Genomic DNA, 25,244 nt, shown 5'->3' on the forward strand with positions numbered 1-25,244 from the left:
GAAAGTGGTTTTGGCACGTAAAACCCCATAATCTAACTTGTTGATATCGTCACGTTCCTCGACTACACCCGAGGGGGGGGGGGTGACAGAAGACCTATGGGCCCCGGGTGCCAGAGGACCTAGCTATGCCACTGGCTATAGAGAGGCTTATTACCATGCGGATTTCTCAATAACCTGATAAATGACATGGATGTGATCCATTGTAGATTATCCCTTCCTGAAGCCAGCCTGTTTCCTTCATTTAATAAAGTCCAGCGTTGCCCTTATTCTAGTGGAGAATATTTTGGCAAATATTTTGTATAATAATGGGAGTAAGCTAATTTTTCAGTTCTTTAACGTCTCCCTTTTTGTGGATTAGTATTATGTTTGCCTCCTTCTACTTTTCTGGGACCCTTGCAGTCGATAGACACTTCGTATAGAGAGCCGCTAGTTTTTCTAGCATTATATGTCTCCTCCATCTTTGATTAAATCGACTGTTATTCCATCTTCTCCTGCTGCTTTTCCCCGCTTCATGTCTTGCAAGGCCCTTCTGACCCTTCAAGGCCCTTCAAATGCAGTACTCCCGATTCCTCTGGGTACTGTAGAGGTGAGTATAGAATTCTTCCGCTGCTTTTATTATACCTTTGTTACATCCTTTATTGCCGGAGGCAGGGTACAGACTGGCGGGAAGCCGCCGTCATGTGACACATGGTAACACAGGGTTGCTTAGCCCTAAGATTGTCCCGCTATAAACTCGACGCTCGCTACTTTCCTGTCGAGAATGCTGCGTCACACTGATAACGCGCATGCCGTTCGTGACTGGGAAGTACCGGGCTCGCAGCGTTAAAGAACGGAAACGCGGGCAAGACAGATGACGATTATTGTTGTGGGACAACATACGCCCCAAAGGGCGTAACTTTTTCTAAGAGTGATGCTGCAAACTCTTCCGGTAGCTTGCCCTCTGGCCACCCATGCTGCACCCAATTGAAGACTCTAGCCAACAGCTTGTCCCTTGACGTAAAACTTGCCACCTTCCTAGAGTTCCATGTTACTTCTGCCGCCATTTTTAGCATTCCTACTTCCCAAAGACGCTGCTCCTCTTCCTCCGCCTCAGTGTTAAACGACTGAATGCGTCAGCATTGAAAAGCTTCTCTGCTGGTCGATACTCAATTTCATAGTCATATGCTGATAACATGAGAGTCCAACGCAGCATCCGTGGTGATATAGCACCTGGGGAATGGGCTTGGCATGGTGCAACAGTCCTAAGAGGGGTTTGTGGTCCGTCACAATTTTGAAATGCCTCCCATACAGAAACTGATGGTACTTCTTAATGCCAAAGTTAATGGCAAGCGCTACTCAATCTGTTTGGGCATAATTCCGTTCTGCTGCGCTCATAGTCCTTGATGCATATGCAACCGGTCTCTCGCTGCTATTTTCCCCCACATGACTCAACACAGCACCCAGTCCATACGGGGAAGCGTCACAGGCCAGCACTAGAGGCCTGTTGACATCATAGTGCACAAGAACATGCGATGATTGCAGCAGATCTTTTGCCTGGCGAAATGCGTCTGCCTCGGCTCCCGTCCAACGCCACTCGCGACCCTTGTCCAACCGCCGGTACAGTGGCTCCAAGGCATGTGCTGCTCCTTGAAGAAACTTGTAAAAGTTCAGAGCTCCCAAAAAGGCTTGAAGCTCCTTTTTGCATGTTGGCTCCGGGGCCTCGTGAATAGCATGCACCTTCTCTTCTGTCGGTTGCACACCTGCAGAGTTCACGCTGAATCCCAAATAACGCACTTCAACACAAAATTGACATTTGTCAAATTTCAGTCGCAGACCGTCTTCGTGGATTCTTTGAGCATCTCTTGCAAACGAGCATGGTGCTGTGCCTCATCCCTTCCACCGATCAAGATGTCATCCAAAAACACCAGCACACCATCAATTCCATGCAACAGTTCTTCTATGTACCTCTGAAAAATAGCCACTGCCACGCCAAATTGAAGACGGGTTACGCGAAACAGTCCCCGATGTGTTGTAACCGTCAACAAGTCAGCTGTTTCTTCATCAACAGTCTTCTGTTGTTACGCTTGTCCGAGGTCTAGCCTTGAAAACTTCGAGCAACCCGCCAGCCTGGCAAACAGCTGCTCTGGTGTTGGCAAAGGATACGTTTCCCACTGCACCACACGATTGACTGTGCTCTTGTAGTCCCCGCAGATCCTTATCGATCCATCTTTTTTGACAACTGGAACGACAGGTGTTGCCTACTTCGAGTGCCGTACAGGCTGGAAAATGCCTTGGCTCACCAACCTGTCCAGTGCTTCGTCGACCTTCGGTCTCAATGCAAACGGTACTTGCCGTGGCTTCAGAAATCGCGGCGGAGCTGCCGGGTTCACCTCTATGCGTACAGGAGGCCCTTTACTTGTCCCAAGTCCAGGCTCAAAGACTGAAGAATACTTCTTGAGCAAGGCCGTTGTTCTTTTACTGCCAGTTCTACTTGGCTCGAGCACACTGTGAACGCCACTCAGACTTATTTCCAAAGACTTGAACCAGTCCCGACCGGTAAGTCCGATACTAGAACCCTTAACCACCACCAATCGCAGGCGATGTTCCTGCCCTAAATTCCTGACCTAAATTCCACCGTCACGGTCAGTTCACCCAACACTCGTCGTAGTTCCTTGTTATTGTAAGCTCGGAGGTGAAGGCTACTTGGACGCAACGCCCTTTTCGATATTCGAAGCTTCCGCATAGTCCGGTCGTTGATTACTGAACACACTGCACCCGAGTCCACCTCCAGCTCTAGGGGACTTCCGTTGACGCGCACTTCCACTCTCACAGCTGGCTCCTCACCAGACAGTACGAGCAATACAACAAGAGCGGACACTCCCATAGAGCCCAGCGGCCGAATTGACTGCAGCGCACCAAGCCGTGGATGTTAAAGCCGGAAGCACACTTCCGGTTTCGGTTTTGTGCGCGCGCGTTTTGAATTCTAGCTGGTGCGCGTCACGCCGGCTCAGTTTTTGTTTTGTTTTTTTTTGTTTTTGCTTTTGCAGCAAATATTTATTTACATATTTTTTATTTAATAAATATTTATTTGCAAATTATTTTATTAAGTAAAAGTGATTGCGAACGATCTTCACAAGCCTCCATTGAATAAGTGACACGTGCAATTTCATAAAGACGCAAGACACCTTGTGAAATGTGGAAAAATTAACGTTTATTTTATTCTTTGTAAATGCTCGTCGCGGGCTTTGTGCGTTCGTCCAGCGTTGTGGCACCAGGTAAGCAGCAGTAGTTTCCGCAGGAAGCTCCACCAGACGACGTGAGCTGAAAAAATTACAAGCGTTATTTTGGTATTAACATCTAAGAATAATGCCTGTAGAGACGAAGCGTGCGAAAGTGGTGAGTGGGTGGCATTACGAACAAAAGCAGTTCGTATTTACACACACGGAGTAGAAAATACCCGATTCATCCCAAGCAATACCGTACATACCACAAACACATTCTAATTCCAAGCATTCCCCTCTTCCCAATACTTATTTCCTGCACTTTAATAGCACGAATGCGCGGGCAACGGCGCGTTTCGCGAACTTGGCTACAACCGACGCGATAGTACGCTACGAATACACAGAGGTGGCCACAACACAGGCTCTCAATCAGAGCATGCTGGACGCTCGCAGAATTCCTTCTACTCGCACTCAAGACAAAATGCGTGGGTGCCGTTCAGAAGACAGAATTTTTGAGTTACTAGCTCCTGGCGTTTGAGCTCCTTGGCTTATCTCTTGCACGTTCTGCAGGCGCAAGCAACGTACTCCCGTGTTATCACTCTTGACGATTGCTCGTCGCGTTTTCGACAAGCGTGGGTACCGAAAGAAGGCTTAAATTGTTGCGGGGACATAAAAATTGCGACAAATTTGTCGGAATAAGATTCAGGACGCGCCAAACTGTCACCAAGGTCGAGCTGCTTTTCGCTGCGTCACAACAGGCGCGGCGAGCGGGCCTCATAACATAAAAGTATCGAAAATAATTGTCAACAATGTTGGGCGTCAGAGAAAGAAAAGCGCCATGAACTTGTCAGTGCATTAAAGCGCGAAACCGCGCACCACGGCCGAGCTGATTTTCGCTAAAGGCCGATCCACACGACAGACCAAATTGCTCTTTTGGACCGCAGTCCGCGCATCACGTGATAGGACGTCACCAGTTCGTGCGTACCACCGTTGGCCCGCGCAAGAGCGCGGCCCTCGCGGTCCAACAAATCGCCGAGGCTTTTCCCGCTTCCGTTTTGGCGACGGACCGCATGCAAACCGCAGCAATTTTGGCGTAGCCAACGAATGTTGTCCGGCAACGTGAGCTCGGCTCAGTAGTATACTTCTTATGAGTTCAAGTGAGCAGCAAAGTATAATTTTGGCAAGTCTAAATAGTGAGTTCCGATTATTTTGACAACATATATATGGTCCGTGTACTTTCGAAATTCAGGAACGCCAATGTATGAAAGCCTCTAACCCTACAGCTAGAATAGAACTGGCAGAACTTTCTAAGTTAATCAACAAGCGTAAGACAGCGGACATCAGGAACTCTAATATGGATAGAATTGAACAGGCTCTCAGGAACGGAGGAAGCCTAAAAACAGTGAAGAAGAAACTAGGAATAGGCAAGAATCAGATGTGTACGTTGAGAGACAAAGCCGGCAATATCGTTACTAATATGGATGAGATAGTTCAAGTGGCTGAGGAGTTCTACAGAGATTTATATAGTACCAGTGGCACCCACGACGATCGTGGAAGCGAAAATAGCCTAGAGGAATTCGAAATCCCACAGGTAACGCCAGAAGAAGTAAAGAAAGCCTTAGGAGCTATGCAAAGGGGGAAGGCAGCTGGGGAGGATCAGGTAACACCAGATTTGTTGAAGGATGGTGGTCAGATTGTTCTAGAGAAACTGGCCACCCTGTATACGCAATGCCTCATAACCTCGAGCGTACCGGAATCTTGGAAGAACGCTAACATAATCCTAATCCATAAGAAAGGGGACGCCAAAGACTTGAAAAATTATAGACCGATCAGCTTACTGTCCGTCGCCTACAAGCTATTTACTAAGGTAATCGCAAAGAGAATCAGGAACACCTTAGACTTCTGTCAAGCAAAGGACCAGGCAGGATTCCGTAAAGGCTACTCAACAATAGATCATATTCACACTATCAATCAGGTGATAGAGAAACCTGCGGAATATAATCAACCCTCATATATAGCTTTCATTGATTATGAGAAAGCGTTTGATTCAGTCGAAACCTCAGCAGTCATGGAGGCATTACGGAATCAGGGTGTAGATGAGCCATATGTAAAAATACTGGAAGCTATCTATAGCGGCTCGACAGCCACCGTAGTCCTCCACAAAGAAAGCAACAAGATCCCAATAAAGAAAGGCGTCAGACAGGGAGATACGATCTCTCCAATGCTATTCACCGCATGTTTAAAGGAGGTATTCAGAGACCTGGAGTGGGAAAAATGGGGGATAAAAGTTGATGGAGAATACCTTAGCAACTTGCGATTCGCTGATGATATTGCCTTGCTTAGTAACTCAGGAGACCAATTGCAATGCATGCTCACTGACCTGGAGAGGCAAAGCAGAAGGGTGGGTCTGAAAATTAATCTGCAGAAAACTAAAGTAATGTTTAACAGTCTCGGAAAAGAACAGCAGTTTACGATAGGTAGCGAGGCACTGGAAGTGGTAAGGGAATACATCTACTTAGGGCAGGTAGTGACGGCGGATCCGGATCATGAGACGGAAATAATCAGAAGAATAAGAATGGGCTGGGGTGCGTTTGGCAGGCATTCTCAGATCATGAACAGCAGGTTGCCATTATCCCTCAAGAGAAAAGTGTATAATAGCTGTGTCTTACCAGTACTCACCTACGGGGTAGAAACCTGGAGGCTTACGAAAAGGGTTCTACTCAAATTGAGGACGACGCAACGAGCTATGGAAAGAAGAATGATAGGTGTAACGTTAAGGGATAAGAAAAGAGCAGATTGGGTGAGGGAACAAACGCGAGTTAATGACATCTTAGTTGAAATCAAGAAAAAGAAATGGGCATGGGCAGGACATGTAATGAGGAGGGAAGATAACCGATGGTCATTAAGGGTTACGGACTGTATTCCAAGGGAAGGGAAGCGTAGCAGGGGGCGGCAGAAAGTTAGGTGGGCGGATGACATTAAGACGTTTGCAGGGACAACATGGCCACAATTAGTACATGACCGGGGTAGTTGGAGAAGTATGGGAGAGGCCTTTGCCCTGCAGTGGGCGTAACTAGGCTGATGATGATGATGATGATGATGATGATGATGACCTGTGCATAGGTTGGAAATTAAGCTTCTCGCCAAGTGACTACTGCGAAATGATCATAGAGCTAGAGAAGAACGATACGCCTTAATGATGCAGCGTGCCGCGCGGGATCCATGTGTGCAGCGTGTCAGTGGATGGGTGCGTGTTTGGGAAATTAGGGGGTTTCGACCCATCCACAGATAATTTCCATAATACCTTTCTCCATAGTGAATTATTGCAATAGCAATTTTTGGACAACCTAAGGGAATTTTCGCCATCGCCCTGATGTTTGGTTTAAAGTCGAAGTGTGACAAAAATTATAGTGCCCCGTTGCATCCCACATGCTGTGGTTAATTGCGAATGAAAGGGTGCGAGGGTGAGCCGAGAAGGATGGCAGCTTTATGCGCGCTGTCCACGTCCCGTGATCAAGCGCGCGCTAGGGAAGGAGAGCGCGCGACGTCTCTTGCCCGGCCGTGCCCGTGCACATGGCTGTCCGCGCGCAGCAGAGTGCATACACACGGCCCGCGCCTGCCACATTTTTTAAAAGTAATTTGCGGCCGGTGTAAAGGGGGCAAGCCGACGTGGCTGCTGGCTTCACGATTGTTGGAAGTAGCGATAAGTTTCGGACAAAACTTAGAGAACAGTGACTTAAAACAGTGACTTCCTTAGAGGGGCCAAAATTTTGGGGCGCATGAGCGGCACGTATAGTAGAATGCAGTATTCCATTGTAAAAATTTTTTTGATGCAACAAAGTAGAGTACTGAGTGTTACGTCTTTGTTACATCAAGGTTCAACAAAAATTAGGCGCTGGAAATCAGCGCTGGACGCATATGCAACTCCTTACTCCACACTGAAAACATTTGAGAAAACGTTGTAAAAAAATACTCTGTACATTTGTATAAATCCCTACCTGCAGACATTCCTCTGGTTTAGCCTAATTATGTGCTGCCTACTTACTGACGCAGCACACGTATCATTGCGAAATTTGCTTTTAGAAAAAAGCATTGAGTTATTGAATTTTGCGAACAGAAAAAAAATTGCAACTTCCAATATAGCGCGCTTCCTAGGCTATTAAATAGCTACAATGTTCAAGGAACGTACTGTTTCCATGAGTGGTTTACTCGTGCAGTAAGATGTACTGCTCCTACACCTTGTAATAATTAAAAAGCATATGCATCGACACATAGCAGCTGATATTCTTGCTTATTTTCTCATCACAGAGGTAGATGGGGCACATGAACCTATATGCTCACACAAATCAACGTGACCAACTACTGCGGAGACATGGCAACGAATTCTTTGTTTACCTTGTACACCACAAGTGCGAGGTTTACGCATTCAACTTCATGAAACCCTATTTATACTACAGGCTTTACAGCAATGCTTGCATGCAGTGCGGTGAAGTGCTCGACAAAACTGCACATATTATATGGTTTGTTTGATATTAACTCGAGATGCAAACGTTTGTGCAGGCAGGCAACCAATGTTTTCATTCACGCAGCACCCCAAAAGAGCGTGGTATATGCACTGATCTGGTTTCATGACATCGTACTTTTGCCACTAGCTTTACGGCAGTGCTTGTGTATAGTGCTGCGAAGCACGACGGAACTGCACATTATTATACGGTGTGCTCGAAATCCACTCGAGGTGCAAACGTTTGAGCAGGCAGGAAACGAATGATTTAATTCACGTAGCACAACATGAGAGCGCGCTCTATGCAGTCCTTTGATTTAATAAAACTCTATTTCTGCCACAGGCTTCACAGCAATGCTTGTGTAGAGGGCTGTGAAGCTCGACGTAGCTGTAACAACATCCCACGGCACACCCGATTTTTACCGAGTTTGTTTTAAAGGGCCCCTCACAGGCTACATAACAAATTTTGGTTATACGCTGAAAGTTGTTACGTGCCCTCTAAGAAGTGTTCTACCGCAAGCATTTTTCAAATTGGTTCATTAACAACAGAGAGAGAATGATTGAAGTGCCGCGAACACATGATTTCAGGAGGCGAGCGTCGCCGCCTATATAAACACTCTCTCGACTTTCCCCGTTTCGCCTGTGTAAGCGAATTTCCTTCACTGCGTTCTCCCATACCGGAGCCGAGGGGTCGCGCGGCGGGTATACCCTGCCGTCTTCTTTTTTTCACCGTCACCGGCACACTTCCGGTGACGGTGTCGCGCGAGCTCTTGCGCTTGTCTCGTTTCCTGTAGCGGACGATAATGCGCTCTCTACACGAGAACACGTGATTAGCGGTATAAGTCAGTGCCCCAGCACTGAGGCAAACGCAAGAGGATGAAAAAGCATGATCGCAATGCTGGAACACAGTAGACAATGACGTATAGTTTCGTTCTTTGCGCGTGTGCAAACGTCGGAAAAAGGAGACGAAACGGAAATTCATCTCTCTTGCTACAGTGCGAAGTAAAACAAAAGCACCCAGACATTCGTGTTGTATTTTTCATTATTTCTCTAAACTTTAATTAGTCCACTGAAGCAACAGATTCAACAAATAACGGATGCCGCCTTGAATCTAAGTCACGTGTTACTCTGAACGACATATCACAGCACAGCCTGTGCTCCTCCTATGCAGCAGCAAAAATACGGGCATTCATCTGCTTGCTGCTGCAATAACATTATGACACTTGAATTCAGACGTAAGATTTTTGTTGTGTGAGGTTATAGATAGCCAGTAGACTACTTGTGTGATGTTAAATGCTATGACCCACTGGCAATCCACGATGCACTCAATGAAAATGTTTTTATACTGTGTGCGGCGTGACTCACCAGTGACCCACACGCAAGAATTCGCGCTCTTGTGTTGCCATCTGAGGTTTGAAATTGCAACTAATATATCTTTTTATTGCATTGGACATGGGGTGGCATGTTTGTTTCGGAGAGTGGAGTGGCGGCACATTTCTCAGTTGGGTTTCTTGCAAACTTTTCGCCGCAGTTCTTGAAATACGTGCCATTGGAATAAGTACCTGCATTTTTCTTGCTACTCCCAAACTTTTCAGCGTGTCTCATAGATAGATCCTCATACCCCTTATGGATGCAAAAAAAAAGCACAATGCAGAGGAAACAAATAAACTTCGTTCTGGGCCAGAAGAATGCACCGGCAACTTCGCGATCACCAGCGGATCACCAGTCAAGTGCTTCAGTGTCAGATGTTCAGCAGTGGACAGACAGTGAAATCAGTGACAAAGATAATGTTTACGTACCATCACAGACCTCAGCCAGCACGTCGAATGGAGAGTCAGACCTGACTGATGATTCTGAGGTGAATGATTCAGGATACGATGCTCTCATTTCTCTCGGCCCATCTCTAGAGAAATGGACACCGGCAACAACCACTTCGCCTAGTGTGACACTGCACTCTAGGCCGCCCACTATCACTCAGTTGCCATCTAGCCATTATGCCCCATCTTTATGTTCACTGTTTATTACGGATGACATTTGGCAAATGATGGTCAATGAAACAAACAGGTTCACACAAGTGTTGAAGTCAACTACTCCTAAATCTAAATCACGCTTGAAAAATTGGACGGAAACCAATGCCAAAGAAATTAAAGCATTTATTCGAATACTGATTTGTATTGGTCTCCTCCGTCTTCCTACTCCCAAATCTAAATCAAAGTTGAAAAATTGGATGGAAACCAATCTCCAACAAACGGAAGCATTTGTTGGAATACCAATTTGTATTAATCTCGTCCATCTTCCTATCCGAGTCACTACTGGGCAAAAAGTAACCTGTGTGGTGTTGAACTCATTCATCAAAATATGAGCCGTGACCGCCTTCTCCCTACTTTTGAGGTTCCGGCATTTTGCGGACAATTAACTGGTTGCAGAGTTGCAGGATCATGTCTTTAAGATCCATCCTCTGGAAGAGAAATTGAACCAAAATTTTTGCCACTGTGCTTGAGCCAGGAAAGGAGGTTGTGATAGATGAAACAATAGTGCCATGGTGTGGCAGACTTTCGTTCTTACAGAGTCAGGCTGTTCAAGGCATGTACCAAAGACGGTTACAGGCTAAAGGTTGATGTATATGCCGGAAAGTGTGACTGAACAATTGGCATCGGACATGCCGAAGATGTATGCTTGAAACTCCTGCAAAATTACAAGGAAGTTGTGTGCCCGCTGTCCGTAGACAACTTCTACATGAGCTTGCCGCTCACTTTTCGCCTTCTAAAGGAAGACACTTTCATTCGTGGCACAGTTCGCTCAGTGAGGAAAGGGCTGCCAAAAGATCTCACTGAAGTAAAGGTTGCAAATGGCAGTGTTACCGAACTTCAGTCCAAAAATGGAGTGAAGGCACTGAAGTGGATGGACAAGAGGCCTGTTCTGATACTCACATCTGTCGCCAAATATGAAGCAACTTTGGTGGACAGTGGGAAGAAAACAAGGGACGGTGCACCAATCATGAAACATCAGGCCGGTCTCGATTACAATGCAGCAAAAAAGGGCGTCGACTATAGTGACCAAATGACGTTATACCACAACTGCCTTAGAAAAGGACTCAAGTGGTACAGAAAGGTAGCTGTTGAGTTGCTTGTTGGATGTGTCATCATAAATGCGTGGAACATTCGTGGCATGCTTGAAGGAAACTCTACGCCAATTATAAAATTTCAAGATGAACTGGCTCATTCACTGTTCGGCACTCGTCAAGACAACATCGAAGAAACTCGTGGGAGAAGTGTCCACATGCTAAGAAAAACTGGCACATCGGCACACGACACTCAGTGGCTCTGCACTGGCTGCTATGCGGCCAACAGTACCAGCAGTAGGCCAAACACTATGGAGAGAGTGAGAAAAGTGACCACTTTCTGTGAATAACGCCCCGGCAAGCCATTCATCTGTTTGTTGTGCTTTAATTCTAAGCACAAGTAACCTGAGAAGCAAGCTAGCTTCAACTGTAAAATGAGTAGGATGAAAACTTCAAGACATGGCTAATGTTCATACTAAATTTTAGCCTTTCTCTAACTAATAAATATTTCTAACACAGGAACTGACTTCTTGTCTTTTTTAATGGCAAGCACTTTGTAGTTCAACATAGGTTTCTAGCATCTTGAATCCATTGAGGGGCTACAGAATGTATTAAAGAAAGCTAAAAATGCATAATGTTGTGCTGAATGTGATCAAGACACATGTACAAGAAACTACAGTCATTAGTTCGATGAGGACAGTAATGTGCTTTAGCGAGTTAGAACTTTGTTACCAACTTGCCCACATTCACATCTTAACAGATTTAACAATGTTTCCACTACGTGGAGAACCTTGATCTACAGTGCTTTTATCATACTGAAGAAGGTTGGTGTTCCTATTATAACACGTGTACTTAAGAAGCTCAATCTCTCAGGATTTCATGTTGTTTTACTTGACATAAGCTTACGAGGCTTACAGATTACGTGCTCGTATCTCAACGTAAACACTTACTTCCTTTTCAATGATTTTCATTTCTGTAAAAGTACAGTAAATTTCGTCAGACGAGAAGTGCAAATGTGTTTTTTATTCTTTCATACTTGGTGCTTGCTATTATACAACTTACTTATATCAACTTGCTTGTTTAGAAAACTCATAAAAAACACTCCCCCCTACCTTATTTTTTTCTTCTTTTACTTTCCATTGACTCTGACTTTCATTATGTTCATAAACTTCAGAATAGCTTGCTCTCAGGCTAGTTTGTACACACTGCTAAGAATGAAAAAATGGAGAGAAAACGGGACAAGAAAGAAAGGCCTACAGAATGTTGATTTGCGCGCGGCAATTTATATCAAGGACGGGGTGCTGGACCAGGGAAGCAAAGAAGCTGCCACAACAAACTAGGGGAGCTATAGGTGAATGGCTTCGATGTCCACACAGAAACATAAATATAGGAATGTTAAAGAATGCTGTGTCATTCAACAACCCCGTGAATGTTGAAAAGTGCGACAGTGATTAGCTGAAAAGAGTTTCAGAGAGCTCCAGGGAGTGGGAAGGTGGATTCGGTAAGGGGGCTAGGGTGATGACACGCATTAAGGGCATCAAGAATGAAGTTAAGTGAAAAATTATGGAACACAGGGGGATTGTCTCATCACTGCTCGATTGCTCAACACCAGATGGCCGTGGCCAGTTGCCTTAGCTGAGATTCACCTACCCTGTCATAGCATGTGCTGTGCTTGCTGCTCTGCAGTCTTTAGAATAGCCAGGTGTCAGGGAAGCATGCCCATAATGCCTGCAATTAATAGGCGACTTGCAAAATAGTGCCCGCTCTCTTCCATACACAGCCATGGCTGAACTACTCACTAGCAAATCTGGTAAGAAAATAATGCTGACCTCCACTGTTACTTGGGCTGCAACAAGTCTGGGCTGCAAACAAGAAGACAAGACAGAGCGCTGTCATGTTTTTAGCACAGTTCGCTTTCCTAAGTAATGTACCAACCAGGTCATAATATATATTATATAAATACATCAATTTGTAAACAAAATGTTATTATTAATATAATCATTTTTAAAAACAGCACAAGGATGATAGCATAATTTTAAGCGTAGTGGCTGCATGCCTTAGCAATGAAAAACTTTTGTCAGAAGTTAAGCAAAGTTGTTTTGGCAACGTAAAAATGTGCATCCTCATTTAAAGCATTCCTGTCCGGGGAGTGCTAGGAGTTTGTCTTGGCGTGATGTAAAACCCTCCACACATTTATATAGTGCGAGAGAGAGAGGTGATGGGGGAGTGGTAGTGGCCAGTGGAGAATCCTTCCCTGAAATAAATTTCTGGCTACGTCACTGAATGTCTGCAATGCCTTGTAATAGCAATAGGGCTTGGATGGAAACACTATAGATGATACCAGTGAACCTATTGAACCTATTCCTGTTTAGTGAGGTGATGGATGGTTTCCCAAAGAATTATAGAAACTGTACAATGGAATGTTTTGTACCAGCTGTAATAACCATGCTGTAAGAAAACAGAAAGGCTGAGCTTAAATGTTGTAGGAAATCTCTTAAGGGGTTCGAGGATAGGTAAAGATGACTAACTCCCATATTCTCCACTCAACACTCCACCTGGATTCAAATGCACAGCAGCCCCGCTCCTTGACAGAGGCGGCATGCTTAGCTTTAATTAAACTTCATGTCAATTACTGTGAAACACAGCGCCGTCTTCAGTCGAGGGGTGGCACTGCGCTCAGCTCAGTGGAATGAAGCTTCCAGTCATAGATGGTTTCAGAATACAGGGTAAGTGACCTCACATTTTACTCTCTTCATCGTGAAGTCTAGACACCAAAGCCTCGGTTTGAACAAGTAATGCTTTAAGCGCTCTCTCATGCATATGTTTGCTTTAAGGCAGAGTCAGCTTACTATTTCCTGCTTCTGCCACATGCAAATGACACAAAAATATCTCAATAAAATGATTGTGATTGAAGTGGTACACACTGTCTGCAAGGTGATTAAATGTTTGTAATAAAGAAGCACTATATACTCATGTGCTGGTCAGCATCTGCAGCAATATGTTCACCAATATATTTTTTTGTCTCAATGTACAGTGAAAGCTCGTTAATTCGAACTTCAATAATTCGAATTTATGGATAATTCGAACTGTACGACTTGGTCCGGCCAAGCTCCACAGAAGTCTATGTATAAAAAAAGTCCGTTAATTCGAACGCGAGAAGGTTCCCTCACGGATAATTCGAACTACGCTCGCCTGGCACACGGCCAGAGAAACGTGCCTACTGCCTACACACAAGGCTGTATTGCCTCCGAAACGGGGAGAACAGCGAGAGAAGGCAAAATCGGAAAAAATCTAACCGACGCGGGGTCAGCCAGAAGGCAGCGGCGGCTGCCGCCTCTCCGTTCTACGTAACCTCCGAGACTTCTTGCCCGTTGCGAATCTCGGAGGCTTTGCAAATCTTGTACAGCTGCTAATGTTGTGCGGAGATGGCACGGCAAGCGCCAAAACACAGCGAATCAAGTACGTCGCAGCTGCGCTTGCAATCAATAAGAACGAACGAATTAGGGCCTTCGCCACCTTCACATGTTCGGCGTCTTTGTCTCGGCAGTCTTCATCGGTTGTGTACCTCTGTTTTCAGCTTAGGAGGTATCGGCCGTCGCGATTCATTGTGATGGTGTTAAGCCTCGGCTAACGTTCGTTTCGGTGGACATTGGTGGTGTGGCACAGTCGGACCCCTGGCTTCGACTTGAAGATGGCGTGTGCCCGCGGCACACGCCATCACTTTCTGACTCGCCAAATTTCTGACATTCCCTACTGCTTCCAAATCGCAGTGTACTGTTGCTCTCCTTCACTTTCGTTAGTTCGAACTTTCGTTAATTCGAACTGAAGCGGCTTCCCCTTGCGGTTCGAATTAACGAGCTTTTACTGTATTCGATATTGTTGCAAATTTAAGAGGTTTTGCAGCTAACACGTAGCTGTTTACTTTTGTCTCGAGAACATACAGCTTTAGGTGAGAGGAGCGCTATATTGCATGATAAAAAAGAAACATCTTTAGACTGCTTGTTTTATTTTTGTGTGAAAAACAATTGTGAAGGTTTTAATTGCAAAGCAATACTGTAGGTGTTGGCAACGCGAACAAGCCATGCAAAGTGTATGCATTAGAAATGAACTATCCAGATGAGGACCCCCCACCTCACTGATATATGTCAATGCTATAATATCAAATGCTGTGACATTTAACACATATGGTGACTAAAAAAAGGATAACTAAAGCAAGAGCAGTATTAATAAAACAACAATATCAACTGCAGCAGCAGCAGTAGCAGCAGCAAACGACTTTATTGGGGTCCTGAGGAGCTAAACGGGGGCCTGCAGGTCCCTACCCAGCCGCTGGCTAGTCCCATGTCGGAACAGAGAGGCCATGCCTCTCCGCTCGTTCACGGGCCCTCTGGACAGCCAGGAGCTGGACGTCCTGTCTCGGGTCTGTGATGGCCTTCGTCCAGTCTTCTTCTGTATTAAAATCCTGTAACACAGGGCACTGCCAGAGCATGTGATTTAATGAGCTAAATTCAGTGCCGCAATCTGGGCAGGGTGTATCGATGTCCGGGTGGAGCTTGTTCAAAAAGCCCCTAGAGGGGTAGGACCCCGTCTGGAGCATGCGAAGCGTGCTAGCTTGTGGCCTGTTAAGCTTATGATGGGGGAAAGGAAAACTCTGCCTATTCCCTCTGTAATGAGAGGTGATTTCATGAAAGGTAACCAGTGGATCACTGTGGACGAGCTCTCCCGAACTCACGCGAGACACCATCCCGTCGCGACATACGAAACCTCGCGCACGGTCGTGGGCTATCTCATTGGGGTTCAGGTGACCCGGTAATACGTCTGGTCCCATGTGAGCTGGGAACCAGACTATGTGGTGAACAATGTCAGAGGGGTGTTTGCCGTTTAGAATCCTGGCTGCTTCTTTGGCTATCAATCCCGATGCGAACGCTCTAACGGCTGCTCGGGAGTCCGTGTACACCGTAGTGCGTTTTGAGTCCAGTAATCCGAGAGCTATAGCAGCCTGTTCCGCCACATCGACCGAGGAGGTTTTCAGCGAGGCTGCCGAGAGGAGTTCTCCCCTGTCATTGACTATGGCTACGGAGAACTTGTTGGCACTGGCGTGTCGCGCCGCGTCAACAAAGGTCACCGTTCCGGATATGTTGTTTAAGATAGTTCTAGCCCTCGCTAACCTTCGACCTTTATTGTGTTGGGGGTGGACATTTCTTGGAAAAGGGTCTACAATAAAGGAGTTCCTTGTCTGAACATCAAGTTGCGTGATATTTTCCTGATTGAAGCTAGGACGGAGGCCTGCCGCATCCAGAAGTCTTCTGCCTGCTTTGGAGTTTGATAATCGAATAATTTGTGCTGATCTTTGTGCTTCTATTAATTCCGAAGTTGTGTTGTGTACTCCCAATGTCATGAGTTTCTCTGTGCTAGCCGTGATTGGCACGCCGATCACCTTTTTGATACTTTTGCGCATAAGCGTGTCTAATTTATCCATTTCTGTTTTCGTCCAATTGAGGGCTGCGACTATGTAAATGACATGGCTGATGAGAAAAGCATGGTGGGCGCTAAGGAGTATATCCTCGCCTATGCCACCTTTCTTGTTGGACACTCTCATGATTAATCTAATAATGTTTTCAGTTTTCGTGGTGAGTTGGGCTATAGTCTTAGCGTTGCATTCCTTTGAGTTTATTGAAAGCCCTAGTATTTTGATAGAGTCTACTCTCGGGATGGTGTGCCCATCTCTGGTACGAGCGCTAATTGGCACCTGATCGAGTGGAGTGAGTCCCCTAGCACCTCGTCTAGCCTGTCTGTACAGCAGGAGTTCTGACTTTCCAGACGAGAGTGCCAGTCCAGTAGCTTTCAAGAAAGACTCTGTAACATCCAGAGCCTCCTGTAGAGCTTGTTCGACCGTAGCCTCCGATCCTCCAGGACACCAGATTGTAATATCGTCAGCATATAATGCATGACCTACGTAAGGAATTGCTGCAGGCTGTCCGACAACTTGCGCATTGCTATATTAAACAGAAGGGGTGAGATAACTGCCCCTTGGGGAGTACCCCTGTTTCCGAGTGTGAAGTATTCCGAGACTGATTGCCTCAACTTTATGGCCGCCGTCCTGCTCTCGAGGAAGGATGCAACGAAGGAGAAGAATTTAACTCCTAAGTTCAAGGCCGATATCTCCTGAAGGATATAGTCATGTGCAATTGTATCGAATGCTTTGGATAGATCCAGTGCGAGGACGCCTTTTACATCTTTGCTTTGAGAGTCGATTATCTGTGTTTTGAGCAGGAGCATGACATCCTGCGTTGAAAGCAAGGGCCTGAAACCAACCATATTGTACGGGAATAGTTCATTGCGCTCAATATGTCTCGATATCCTGTTATGCACTGCATGTTCCGCTACTTTGCTAATGCAAGAAGTAAGGGAGATAGGACGGAGGTTCTCCAAGCTGGGTGATTTACCTGGCTTGGGGATTAAGACCACTGTGGCCTTCTTCCAACTCTCCGGTACAACGCCTTCCTCCCATACCTCATTTATCTCCTTCACTAAAGCTTGAATTGCTTTGTCGTCCAAATTTCTTAAGAACCGGTTTGTAACTCCGTCGGGGCCTGGGGCAGACCTTCCGTTTAAATTGTGCAGCACTTCCCTGATCTCAGCTTCCGAGAAGAGGACGTCCAGCTCTGGGGCAGGCGCGCCCTCATACTGAGGGAGGGGAGAACCTGGGCTTTGGCCAATGGGAAGGTATTTGTTCGCTAGTTTCCGAAATATGGAGGCCTCTGAGATGCCTTCCATTTTTCCTTATTAATTAATCGGTCTATGACTAGTCTCTGATTACATTTGGATTGTCCATCGTCTAAGAGATGTTTGAAGAGGGTCCATTTGCCTCCTTTGCGCATTTTTCCATCCGGTGCCGAGCAGGCGTCTCTCCATTGCTGTTTATAAAGTTCTGAGCAATGCTCCTCAATGAGTTTATTGAGCTCCGCGATCTTTTTCCGTAGCCTGCGATTGAGTCTTTGTGTCTTCCATCTCTCGAGGAGAGAGCGCTTGGCTTCCAGGAGATGCGCTAACCTTGCGTCCATCCCTGGGGCATCAAAATCCGTAACTATTTCCTTGGTGGCCTTCTCGACATCCATTTGTATCTGTACAAGCAGTTCAGTGAACGTGTCGTATACTGCCTCATCTTCACCTCTTATTTTCCTAAAGAGGTCCCAGTCTGTGTATTTATAGGTTTTGGGAGGAGCTGCTATTATTTCCATCCTGAGTTCTATTATGTAGTGGTCGCTCCCCAAGTTCTCCTGTAAGTTGGACCACGTGGCCACAGCATTTCTAGTGAAGCTGAGATCAGGGGTCGTGTCTCTGGCGACCGAGTTTCCCAGCCTCGTGGGGAAACGTGGGTCCGAGACCAGCGTCAGGTTTAGGTCTGTACTCGCTGCAACTAGGTTGGCCCCTTTCTTTGTTCGTGTTACATATCCCCAAGCCGGGTGGGGAGCGTTGAAATCTCCTGCGACTATTAAGGGCTGCGATTTCGCAGTGGTTGCGACCCTATTTAGTAGTGAGCGGAGATTATGCTTATGAGCGGAAGGAGAACTGTACAGGTTGAGAATGAAAATGTTTCGTCGAATTTTTCTGTGGGGGATGATTTCAATTAACTGTGCCTCGAGACCGGATTTCTTATCCGAGTTACAAATTTTGACTTCGTGCTCCTGAAAAGAGGTGTCTTTCCTGACGAATGTGGCGACACCTCTGCCATTTTCTCCTTTTTGGCTAACCGAACGGTAGCCCGATAAATTTACCTTCTCACTAAGTGTTTCTTGCAAGAGCAGGTCGTGCGGCATTATCGCTTGTGCTTTGATGAGCTGCAATAGAGCAGCCTTGCGCCTTAAGAAGCTGGCGCAATTCCACTGCCAGATAATTAGGTTTCCGGTTTGTCCCGTCATTTTGATTTCTATTGAGCTAGCAGAGCCTGCAGGGGACTCGTGTTATCGGGATCCTGCTGTACTTTCTTAGCTTTTGCAGTGGTGCCAGTGGAGATGCTTTTGATTTTGCTAGCGTCTATCATTTTCATTTTAGACTCGAGGATGCCAACTCTGCGTGTTAGGTGGGAGATGTTACTGTCCATATGCTCGACAGTGCTAGATTGAATAGCTAAGGCCTCTCTCATCTGCGTGAGCGATTCCTCAATTACCTTCAAAGACGCGAGTATGTTTGGTTCTGGCTTAGGGTCCTGAGCGCGGGACTCGTCAATTTGCATTGGCTCTCTTTCCGTGGTCGCGGGGGGGGGGGGAAATAGCTTTGCGCTTATTCGACCCTTCTGCTTGAACTGGGATGAGTAAGGCTACTTCGCGGGGTTCACGCGAGTTACGGAAGAGCTCGAACTCAGCCCTCAGCGTTCGCAGTGCCTCTTTTAGCTCTGCATTTTCCTTCTTAAGCATTAAAATCTCAGATTGCTCTATTTCATGCTCCGGCGAGATGCCCTGTGTTACCTTTTTGTCGCTTGAGATGCTCATCCTGGCCTTGTCTGCCCAGGACATTGGTTCCTGGATTCGGACCCTGGAAGCCGATCGTCCTCTCGAAAGGGAGCGTCTGCTGCTATTGTCGCGCCCTCTGGAGCGAGAGCGCGATCTGCTGGATCGCCCTCTGGATCGGGAGCGGGAGCGTCCTCTCGATGCCGATATGTTGCGGTGGGGGGAGTAGAAGGGTTTCTCTCCCGCCATTGCTTCTCCGCCGCTAGCTGTGTCGAAGCCACGCGGTCCTGCCGCCCGCTGCGCATGCTGTGCGCGCCTGCGGCGCCGCCGTCTTTGGCGCACGATGTATGGCACCTGGAAGCGCTGTTTGCACTTGCGGTCTGCCGTTTGGTGTGCCCCACCACAGATGGCGCACTTGGGATCACATTGATGATCCTCTGATGGTGTGAGCATGCCACATCCGCGGCATTTTTTCTGGTCTTCGCCCTTCGGGCAAACGTCGGACCTGTGGCCCAGTTCTCCACACGCATAACAAACGTCTACTTGTCTTCGATACAAGGAACAAGGGTAGCGAACACCATCACATACGACGTTTAGGGGGACCTGTCCGTCGAACAACACGATCACTGTTGTTGTCTTCTTGATTCTTCGAACCCCCAGAGCGCCGGGGTTTCTCCGGTTGACGATCATCTCCATCAGTTCTGCGTCACTCCCAAGTAACCACGGATATCCGGGCGACGTCCGACGGACGTCCTTTCTGGATATTCGGGATGTCCGTGGGACGTCCATGAATATCCGACGTACGTCCGAGGGACGTCCCTGGGGAATCCAAAGGTAATTGCTTTGGCGTCCGTAGTACGTCCGACGCGGACATCCATCATGGACATTCAGGGGACGTTCAGGATATATATATATATGTGTGTGTGTGTGTGTGTGTCTTCCCGGGGATATTCCAGATATACACATGCCTTGAAGCGACAATAGTGGCCGGGACACATTCAAGCACCGGACCATTATATATATTACATTGGTCTAATGCTTGAATGCATTCTTGTTCTAAATAAACGAGAAATGAACTTACACCAACTTCCAAATACAATTAAACGTTTATTGTGACCTTATACATATACATAAATAGACCAATAAGCAGATATATGCGTACTGTTCAAAGAACAAATAAATACACGGATAAAGAAGAAAACTTGCAATTTCAATAGCACAACAACAAGGTAGAGAACAGCAGAACAAAAATACTTATTGCCCACCCTGCTTTGACATTTGAGTTTGCAGCATGGAATAAAAAGAAAGAGCAAAAACACATCAATTAGCATTATTAAGCAGCGAAAGCAACAGAAATGACATGAAGGAATTAATCTTGACTACATCACTTCACTAGCACTCTGCGACACGAGCACAAAAAATGACATTAACTGGCTAATGCCTTAAACTTTAATGTCATTCGCGGGGTGCCACACGGACATGCTTAATGGTATTGCAGCTTAAATGTTATTCGCGACGTAGTGCGTTCTCGTAAGTCAACTTGCCGTCAAATGCGTACTCTCGTTCCCAATGTCTCCACATTCTGACGTAGCTAAACGAACTATTCGTGAAGAACAATCAATATATTCTTCACTTTCTTTAAACAATAGCTCTTTCTCGTGGCGTAGTGCGTTCTTACAATTATTAAAACTCACTTGGCCATCGAATGCATACTCTCGTTTACAATGTCCCCGCCGTGGCCGTAGTGACCATATTCTCACGATATTAAACAAACTTGTAGTTAAAAACAACTAATATATTCTTCACTTTTTTTAAAAGGAGCTTTTTATTTTCGTAGAGATCAGCAGGCGATCTTGCCGCTACTGACGGCTACAGCTCTGATCATGAGCGCATTAGCCAGGAGAAGCTGTTTGCCAGGAGAATCAAAGGGCGCCGATGAAGAGTCCGCGGTAGCTAAAGCAAATGTAGACCGGGGTCCTGCTTACCAGAAAACCCGCATTGACTTGTGCGTACACCTCTCCTAAGGGATCCTGTTCCGTTCTCACAGCGAAGTGAACCATCCGAAGCGTCACGTAGAGTATATCCATCAGGGAAGCAAGGCACATTGTCCTTAGTGCGCGTAGTGTCACAACCACCGTCCTGAACTTCCGATGTCGCCTCGGTGCAGCGACCAGCATCACAAGGCGTACAAATGTTTGCAGGGACAGCCCGAACGCACATGTTAAAGCATGCGTGCGGGGTATGCGCGCCACTGCACGGTTCTAGACTTGCGAATTCTCGAGCTGTTGACTGCTGGCTGCCGGTGCGAGATCCGAAGTCCTCGAATATCGTCTTTGTTTCCAGCGACGCTCTTTTTCGCGCGTGCGGCTTCTCCCGCAGTCTAGGCATCCTGGCACCTGTGAAGAAAACACATTTCAATACCCAAACGAATTAAAAAAGAAATCGATGTAGCTGTCATACCTTGGTAGTTGAGTAGGAGACTTCGGCAGGCACGGAAGGTGACAAACGCTGCTCCGCTGCCCTTCGATCGCAGAATGAAAAATGGCGTGGCGACGATGCCTAGAGCTTGGATTGGATTGGATGACTGCAGCGTTCTGCTTTGCCAAGGTTGTAACACTTCCACGTGCATCTACGCAAACATAAATAGGTTTTTAAAATATTCTATTATTACACAGTGAAATATTTACTTATTCTGGGAATATTCGGTATCTGATTTTCGAGTTTTTAGTTTCTGCTAAAGCTGTCAGCGCCAGAAAAACATAGCCTTTGAGATTACTGTCAATGCATGGCGGCTCTGACGCATTATAGCTTTCGTAATCGCTTTCAACGCACGCAGCCACCAAAAGCGTAGCCTTTGAGATTTGTTTTTGTTACCTATAAAGATATTATTGTATGCACAATTGAACACTGCAGACAACTTCCTGTTTTAAGAAACCAGCCAAAAACAGGCGCACACAGGAAACACGAGAAGACAGGAAAGAGGCTGGAAGAGGCCTGTCTTGTGTATGTTTCCTGTGTCCGTCTTTTTTTTTTGCTGTTTTTTTCTTAATACAATGCACCAACTAGCCCAACAACGTGTTTTACTTCCTGTTTCAATGATAAACCTGAACCTACATGTTCGGAGGTCAGGACCAAAACTCTATGATCAGGAACTTTTCATAATGAGGGATAACTTGAGTGCTTGGCTCTAGGTCGAATAAGTGGCTTCAAATGGGCGCTTATATATTCTGCTAGTCATCCACAAGCATTTTTTTTAAAGCAAACTACAAATTGTTTGTATGACCCACCGATAGAAAAAAAAATCGTATTTTAATACTGCGATGTTAAAGTGAGCAGAATTGATATCAAGTTGGAAATATATTTATTTTGCTTTGAAAAAAGAATGAACAGTGTCCGATAGAGAACAAAAATAAACAAATATAATATGAACAAACTAAAATTTCCGGCAATATATTTATGCTAGTTTATATATAACTCACTAGTGTATATCCTGGGCATGCATATTTATGGACAGCCAGCGGACGTTCAAAATGGGATGTCCCATGGACATCCCGGTGGGATGTCCTTCGGACATCCAAACAGGATATGGACTTCTCCTGTACGTCCCACGGACGTCCGTGTTGGATATCCGGATGGATGGACGTTGGGACTTATGGTGGACGTCCCACGGATATCCGTGGTTACTTGGGCTGATGTCCACGTTGATTCCGCGGATCACTCCTTTACATGTGTCTTCCGACGCAGCCACGTAGGCCGCCACTTCTATGACGACACTTGCTATACAAATCTGCTGAACCTTGGCGTAGGCGCGCGCGTTCGCCTCGAACGGCGTGGCAACCACGAGAATGTTCTGGAAGGGGTTCGTGCACAACGTGTCGTCGAACACCTGGTCCGCTGTTAGGGAAGCCGCCTTGGCGAGCGCACGCTTGAAAATGATAAGGTCCGTCTTCTTAACATCCAGCCCTCCACGAGGCCTTATAATGGTCTTGAAGTGATTCCTAGGAAGGTTCGCGATTGTGGAAGCTTCCACAACTCGTCTCAATACCTTCTGCGGTGCGGCATTGCGGGCGCCGCCACTACCGCTTCCTTTCGCTGACGTGGGCGCGTTAGGATCACACCGCTCGGCAAGTTTCTTCTTCTTGCTCATGACTTCGATCCAGCCTGAGCACTCCACTTCCTCCGGATTGATTTCCATGCCTTCTACAACCGAGGTATTGGGGTTGGACGCCATTTTCTAGCTCGACGGCGCGTTGGGGCCTAGGCTCGACGCCTGCCCGACCGCCTCGTATGGTTTGGCTCGTTAGGCGTAGCTGCGCGCCAACGTGGCGTGCGGTAGAAAAGTCTCGGAAAAGTCCGAAAAATTCACCCACCGGTAAGATTTCGGTAGCCGCCTGTTCCGTGGAGTAAACTGCGTCGATTGATGCACAGTTCCTGTGGGTTGAGGCAAGAAATCTGGTCCAAAAGGTTTGTAGAAACGGGAGCCGACGCGCTCGCACATGTGCGTTCGAAAACGTCGTCTTCTTCCTTCATATCAACTGCAAAAGTCATATAATTTTTCTCAAAACTTTTATCTCCGCATAAACTGTGGCCTCACACACTGTGGGCACCTTTGCCAACAACCTTCACATTTCACTAGTGCTAATTCTAGCTTCCCTCTAGCTTCTAGCTCAACTGCAATGTTTTGAACGTCAGTGCATGTGCAAGTGAAAATTAGTTTGTGATGACCGTGTGGATCTGTTTCTCTGCCTGAATAATAAGGAAAGGAGGGGAATATAATTGCCTTGAGAACTATTAAGCAGAATAAGCATGGTGGATGAGGAGCAGTGGCTGGGATAAAACATTCCAGGAGTTCAATGTAGTAAGGATACAGGAGTAATATGATTAACTTCGCAAGAATATGAGGCCATTATAACACTAAGGGAAACAGACTGGCCCATCACAATGAATTTTCAAATATTGTAACTGATCTAGAACACCTTGCACGGCTGCTGTAATTAGGAAAAAAACACAGCTTTGTTGTTTATTTACTCTGCTATGCCACTGTACACATTATTACTATTACTTTTTTTTTTCTTTTGGAACAGAAAGTCACCATATGCCTGGAGGTTTTAGATCACCTTCTTGGTGTACTCCCGATATATGAACAGTTCGAAAACATTAACATTGTTGCTTGGTTTATTGCCCAAGTAGACCGGCACGTAACGACTGACTAAGGAAGCAGGCGTGTGAATATGCACACACTGTATCCAATCGACCCCTATATCAATCAATTTTGTACAATTAGACCTCCATATATTTATTTATTACAAATACCTAGATCGCCAGAGTTGGGCATTATCGTAGGGGGGTTAATTACAAACATAAAAGTCAACTTCGTGAACAACGGCATCATATCATCTGTGGTATTAGAAATGCAATAATCGTAATTAGTAAAGAAAGACAACACATCCAATACTAATAACATCCGATCATAAAATTTGTTACACAATGCATAAAATGGCACACTGGAAATATTGTCTAAAACAGATTCACATAAAGTTCCTTATGGCAGATGAAAAATTAGGTGCAGACACTATCTCATCCGGGAGCAAATTCCACTCTGGTATTGTTCTTGAACTTTATTGAACTTTGATTATTATTGAAAATATTGAACTTTATTGTAACAAACCGTCTTACTTTGCAGAACTTATTTGGTGTGCATATAGAAATCTTCAATTAATTGAATTCTGTTTATCTGCAATTTCAATTTACTGAAATTATAAATTCTTCTGAAATTTAAATGAGGATATGTGTTGCATTTGAACTGTAAATTTTATGGACGTACAAGCGCTTTTCGGGAGTAAAGCTTCACGATTTCCTTCCCAAGTTTATTCGACTTAAGGACGAAATTCTGCAGCAAAGTTATAAAACGACCATGCACAGGTGACAAGCAGCTGAATGCGAGGTGTTGTGTCGGCAGCGGCAGGCAAGTGGGGGCAGCGAGCGCCGACGCGCAGAGACGCGGAACTGAAACAAAGACTGGGCCAGCTCGC

General features: G+C 46.0%; 1 protein-coding gene across 1 annotated transcript; it reads right to left on the bottom strand.

Annotated features, from left to right (window-relative positions):
- Nucleotides 1-1,335: 1,335 nt before the first annotated feature.
- LOC139049859 (uncharacterized) lies at nt 1,336-2,863 on the bottom strand. Its single transcript, XM_070525706.1, has 4 exons — nt 2,604-2,863; nt 2,280-2,484; nt 1,850-1,946; nt 1,336-1,739 (listed from the first exon to the last, which is right to left on the bottom strand). The coding sequence occupies exons 1-4, from the start codon at nt 2,861-2,863 to the stop codon at nt 1,336-1,338; spliced, it is 966 nt and encodes a 321-aa protein (XP_070381807.1).
- Nucleotides 2,864-25,244: the final 22,381 nt, after the last annotated feature.

The sequence above is a fragment of the Dermacentor albipictus genome, chromosome 1, assembly GCF_038994185.2.
Source record: "Dermacentor albipictus isolate Rhodes 1998 colony chromosome 1, USDA_Dalb.pri_finalv2, whole genome shotgun sequence".
Lineage (NCBI taxonomy): Eukaryota > Metazoa > Arthropoda > Arachnida > Ixodida > Ixodidae > Dermacentor > Dermacentor albipictus.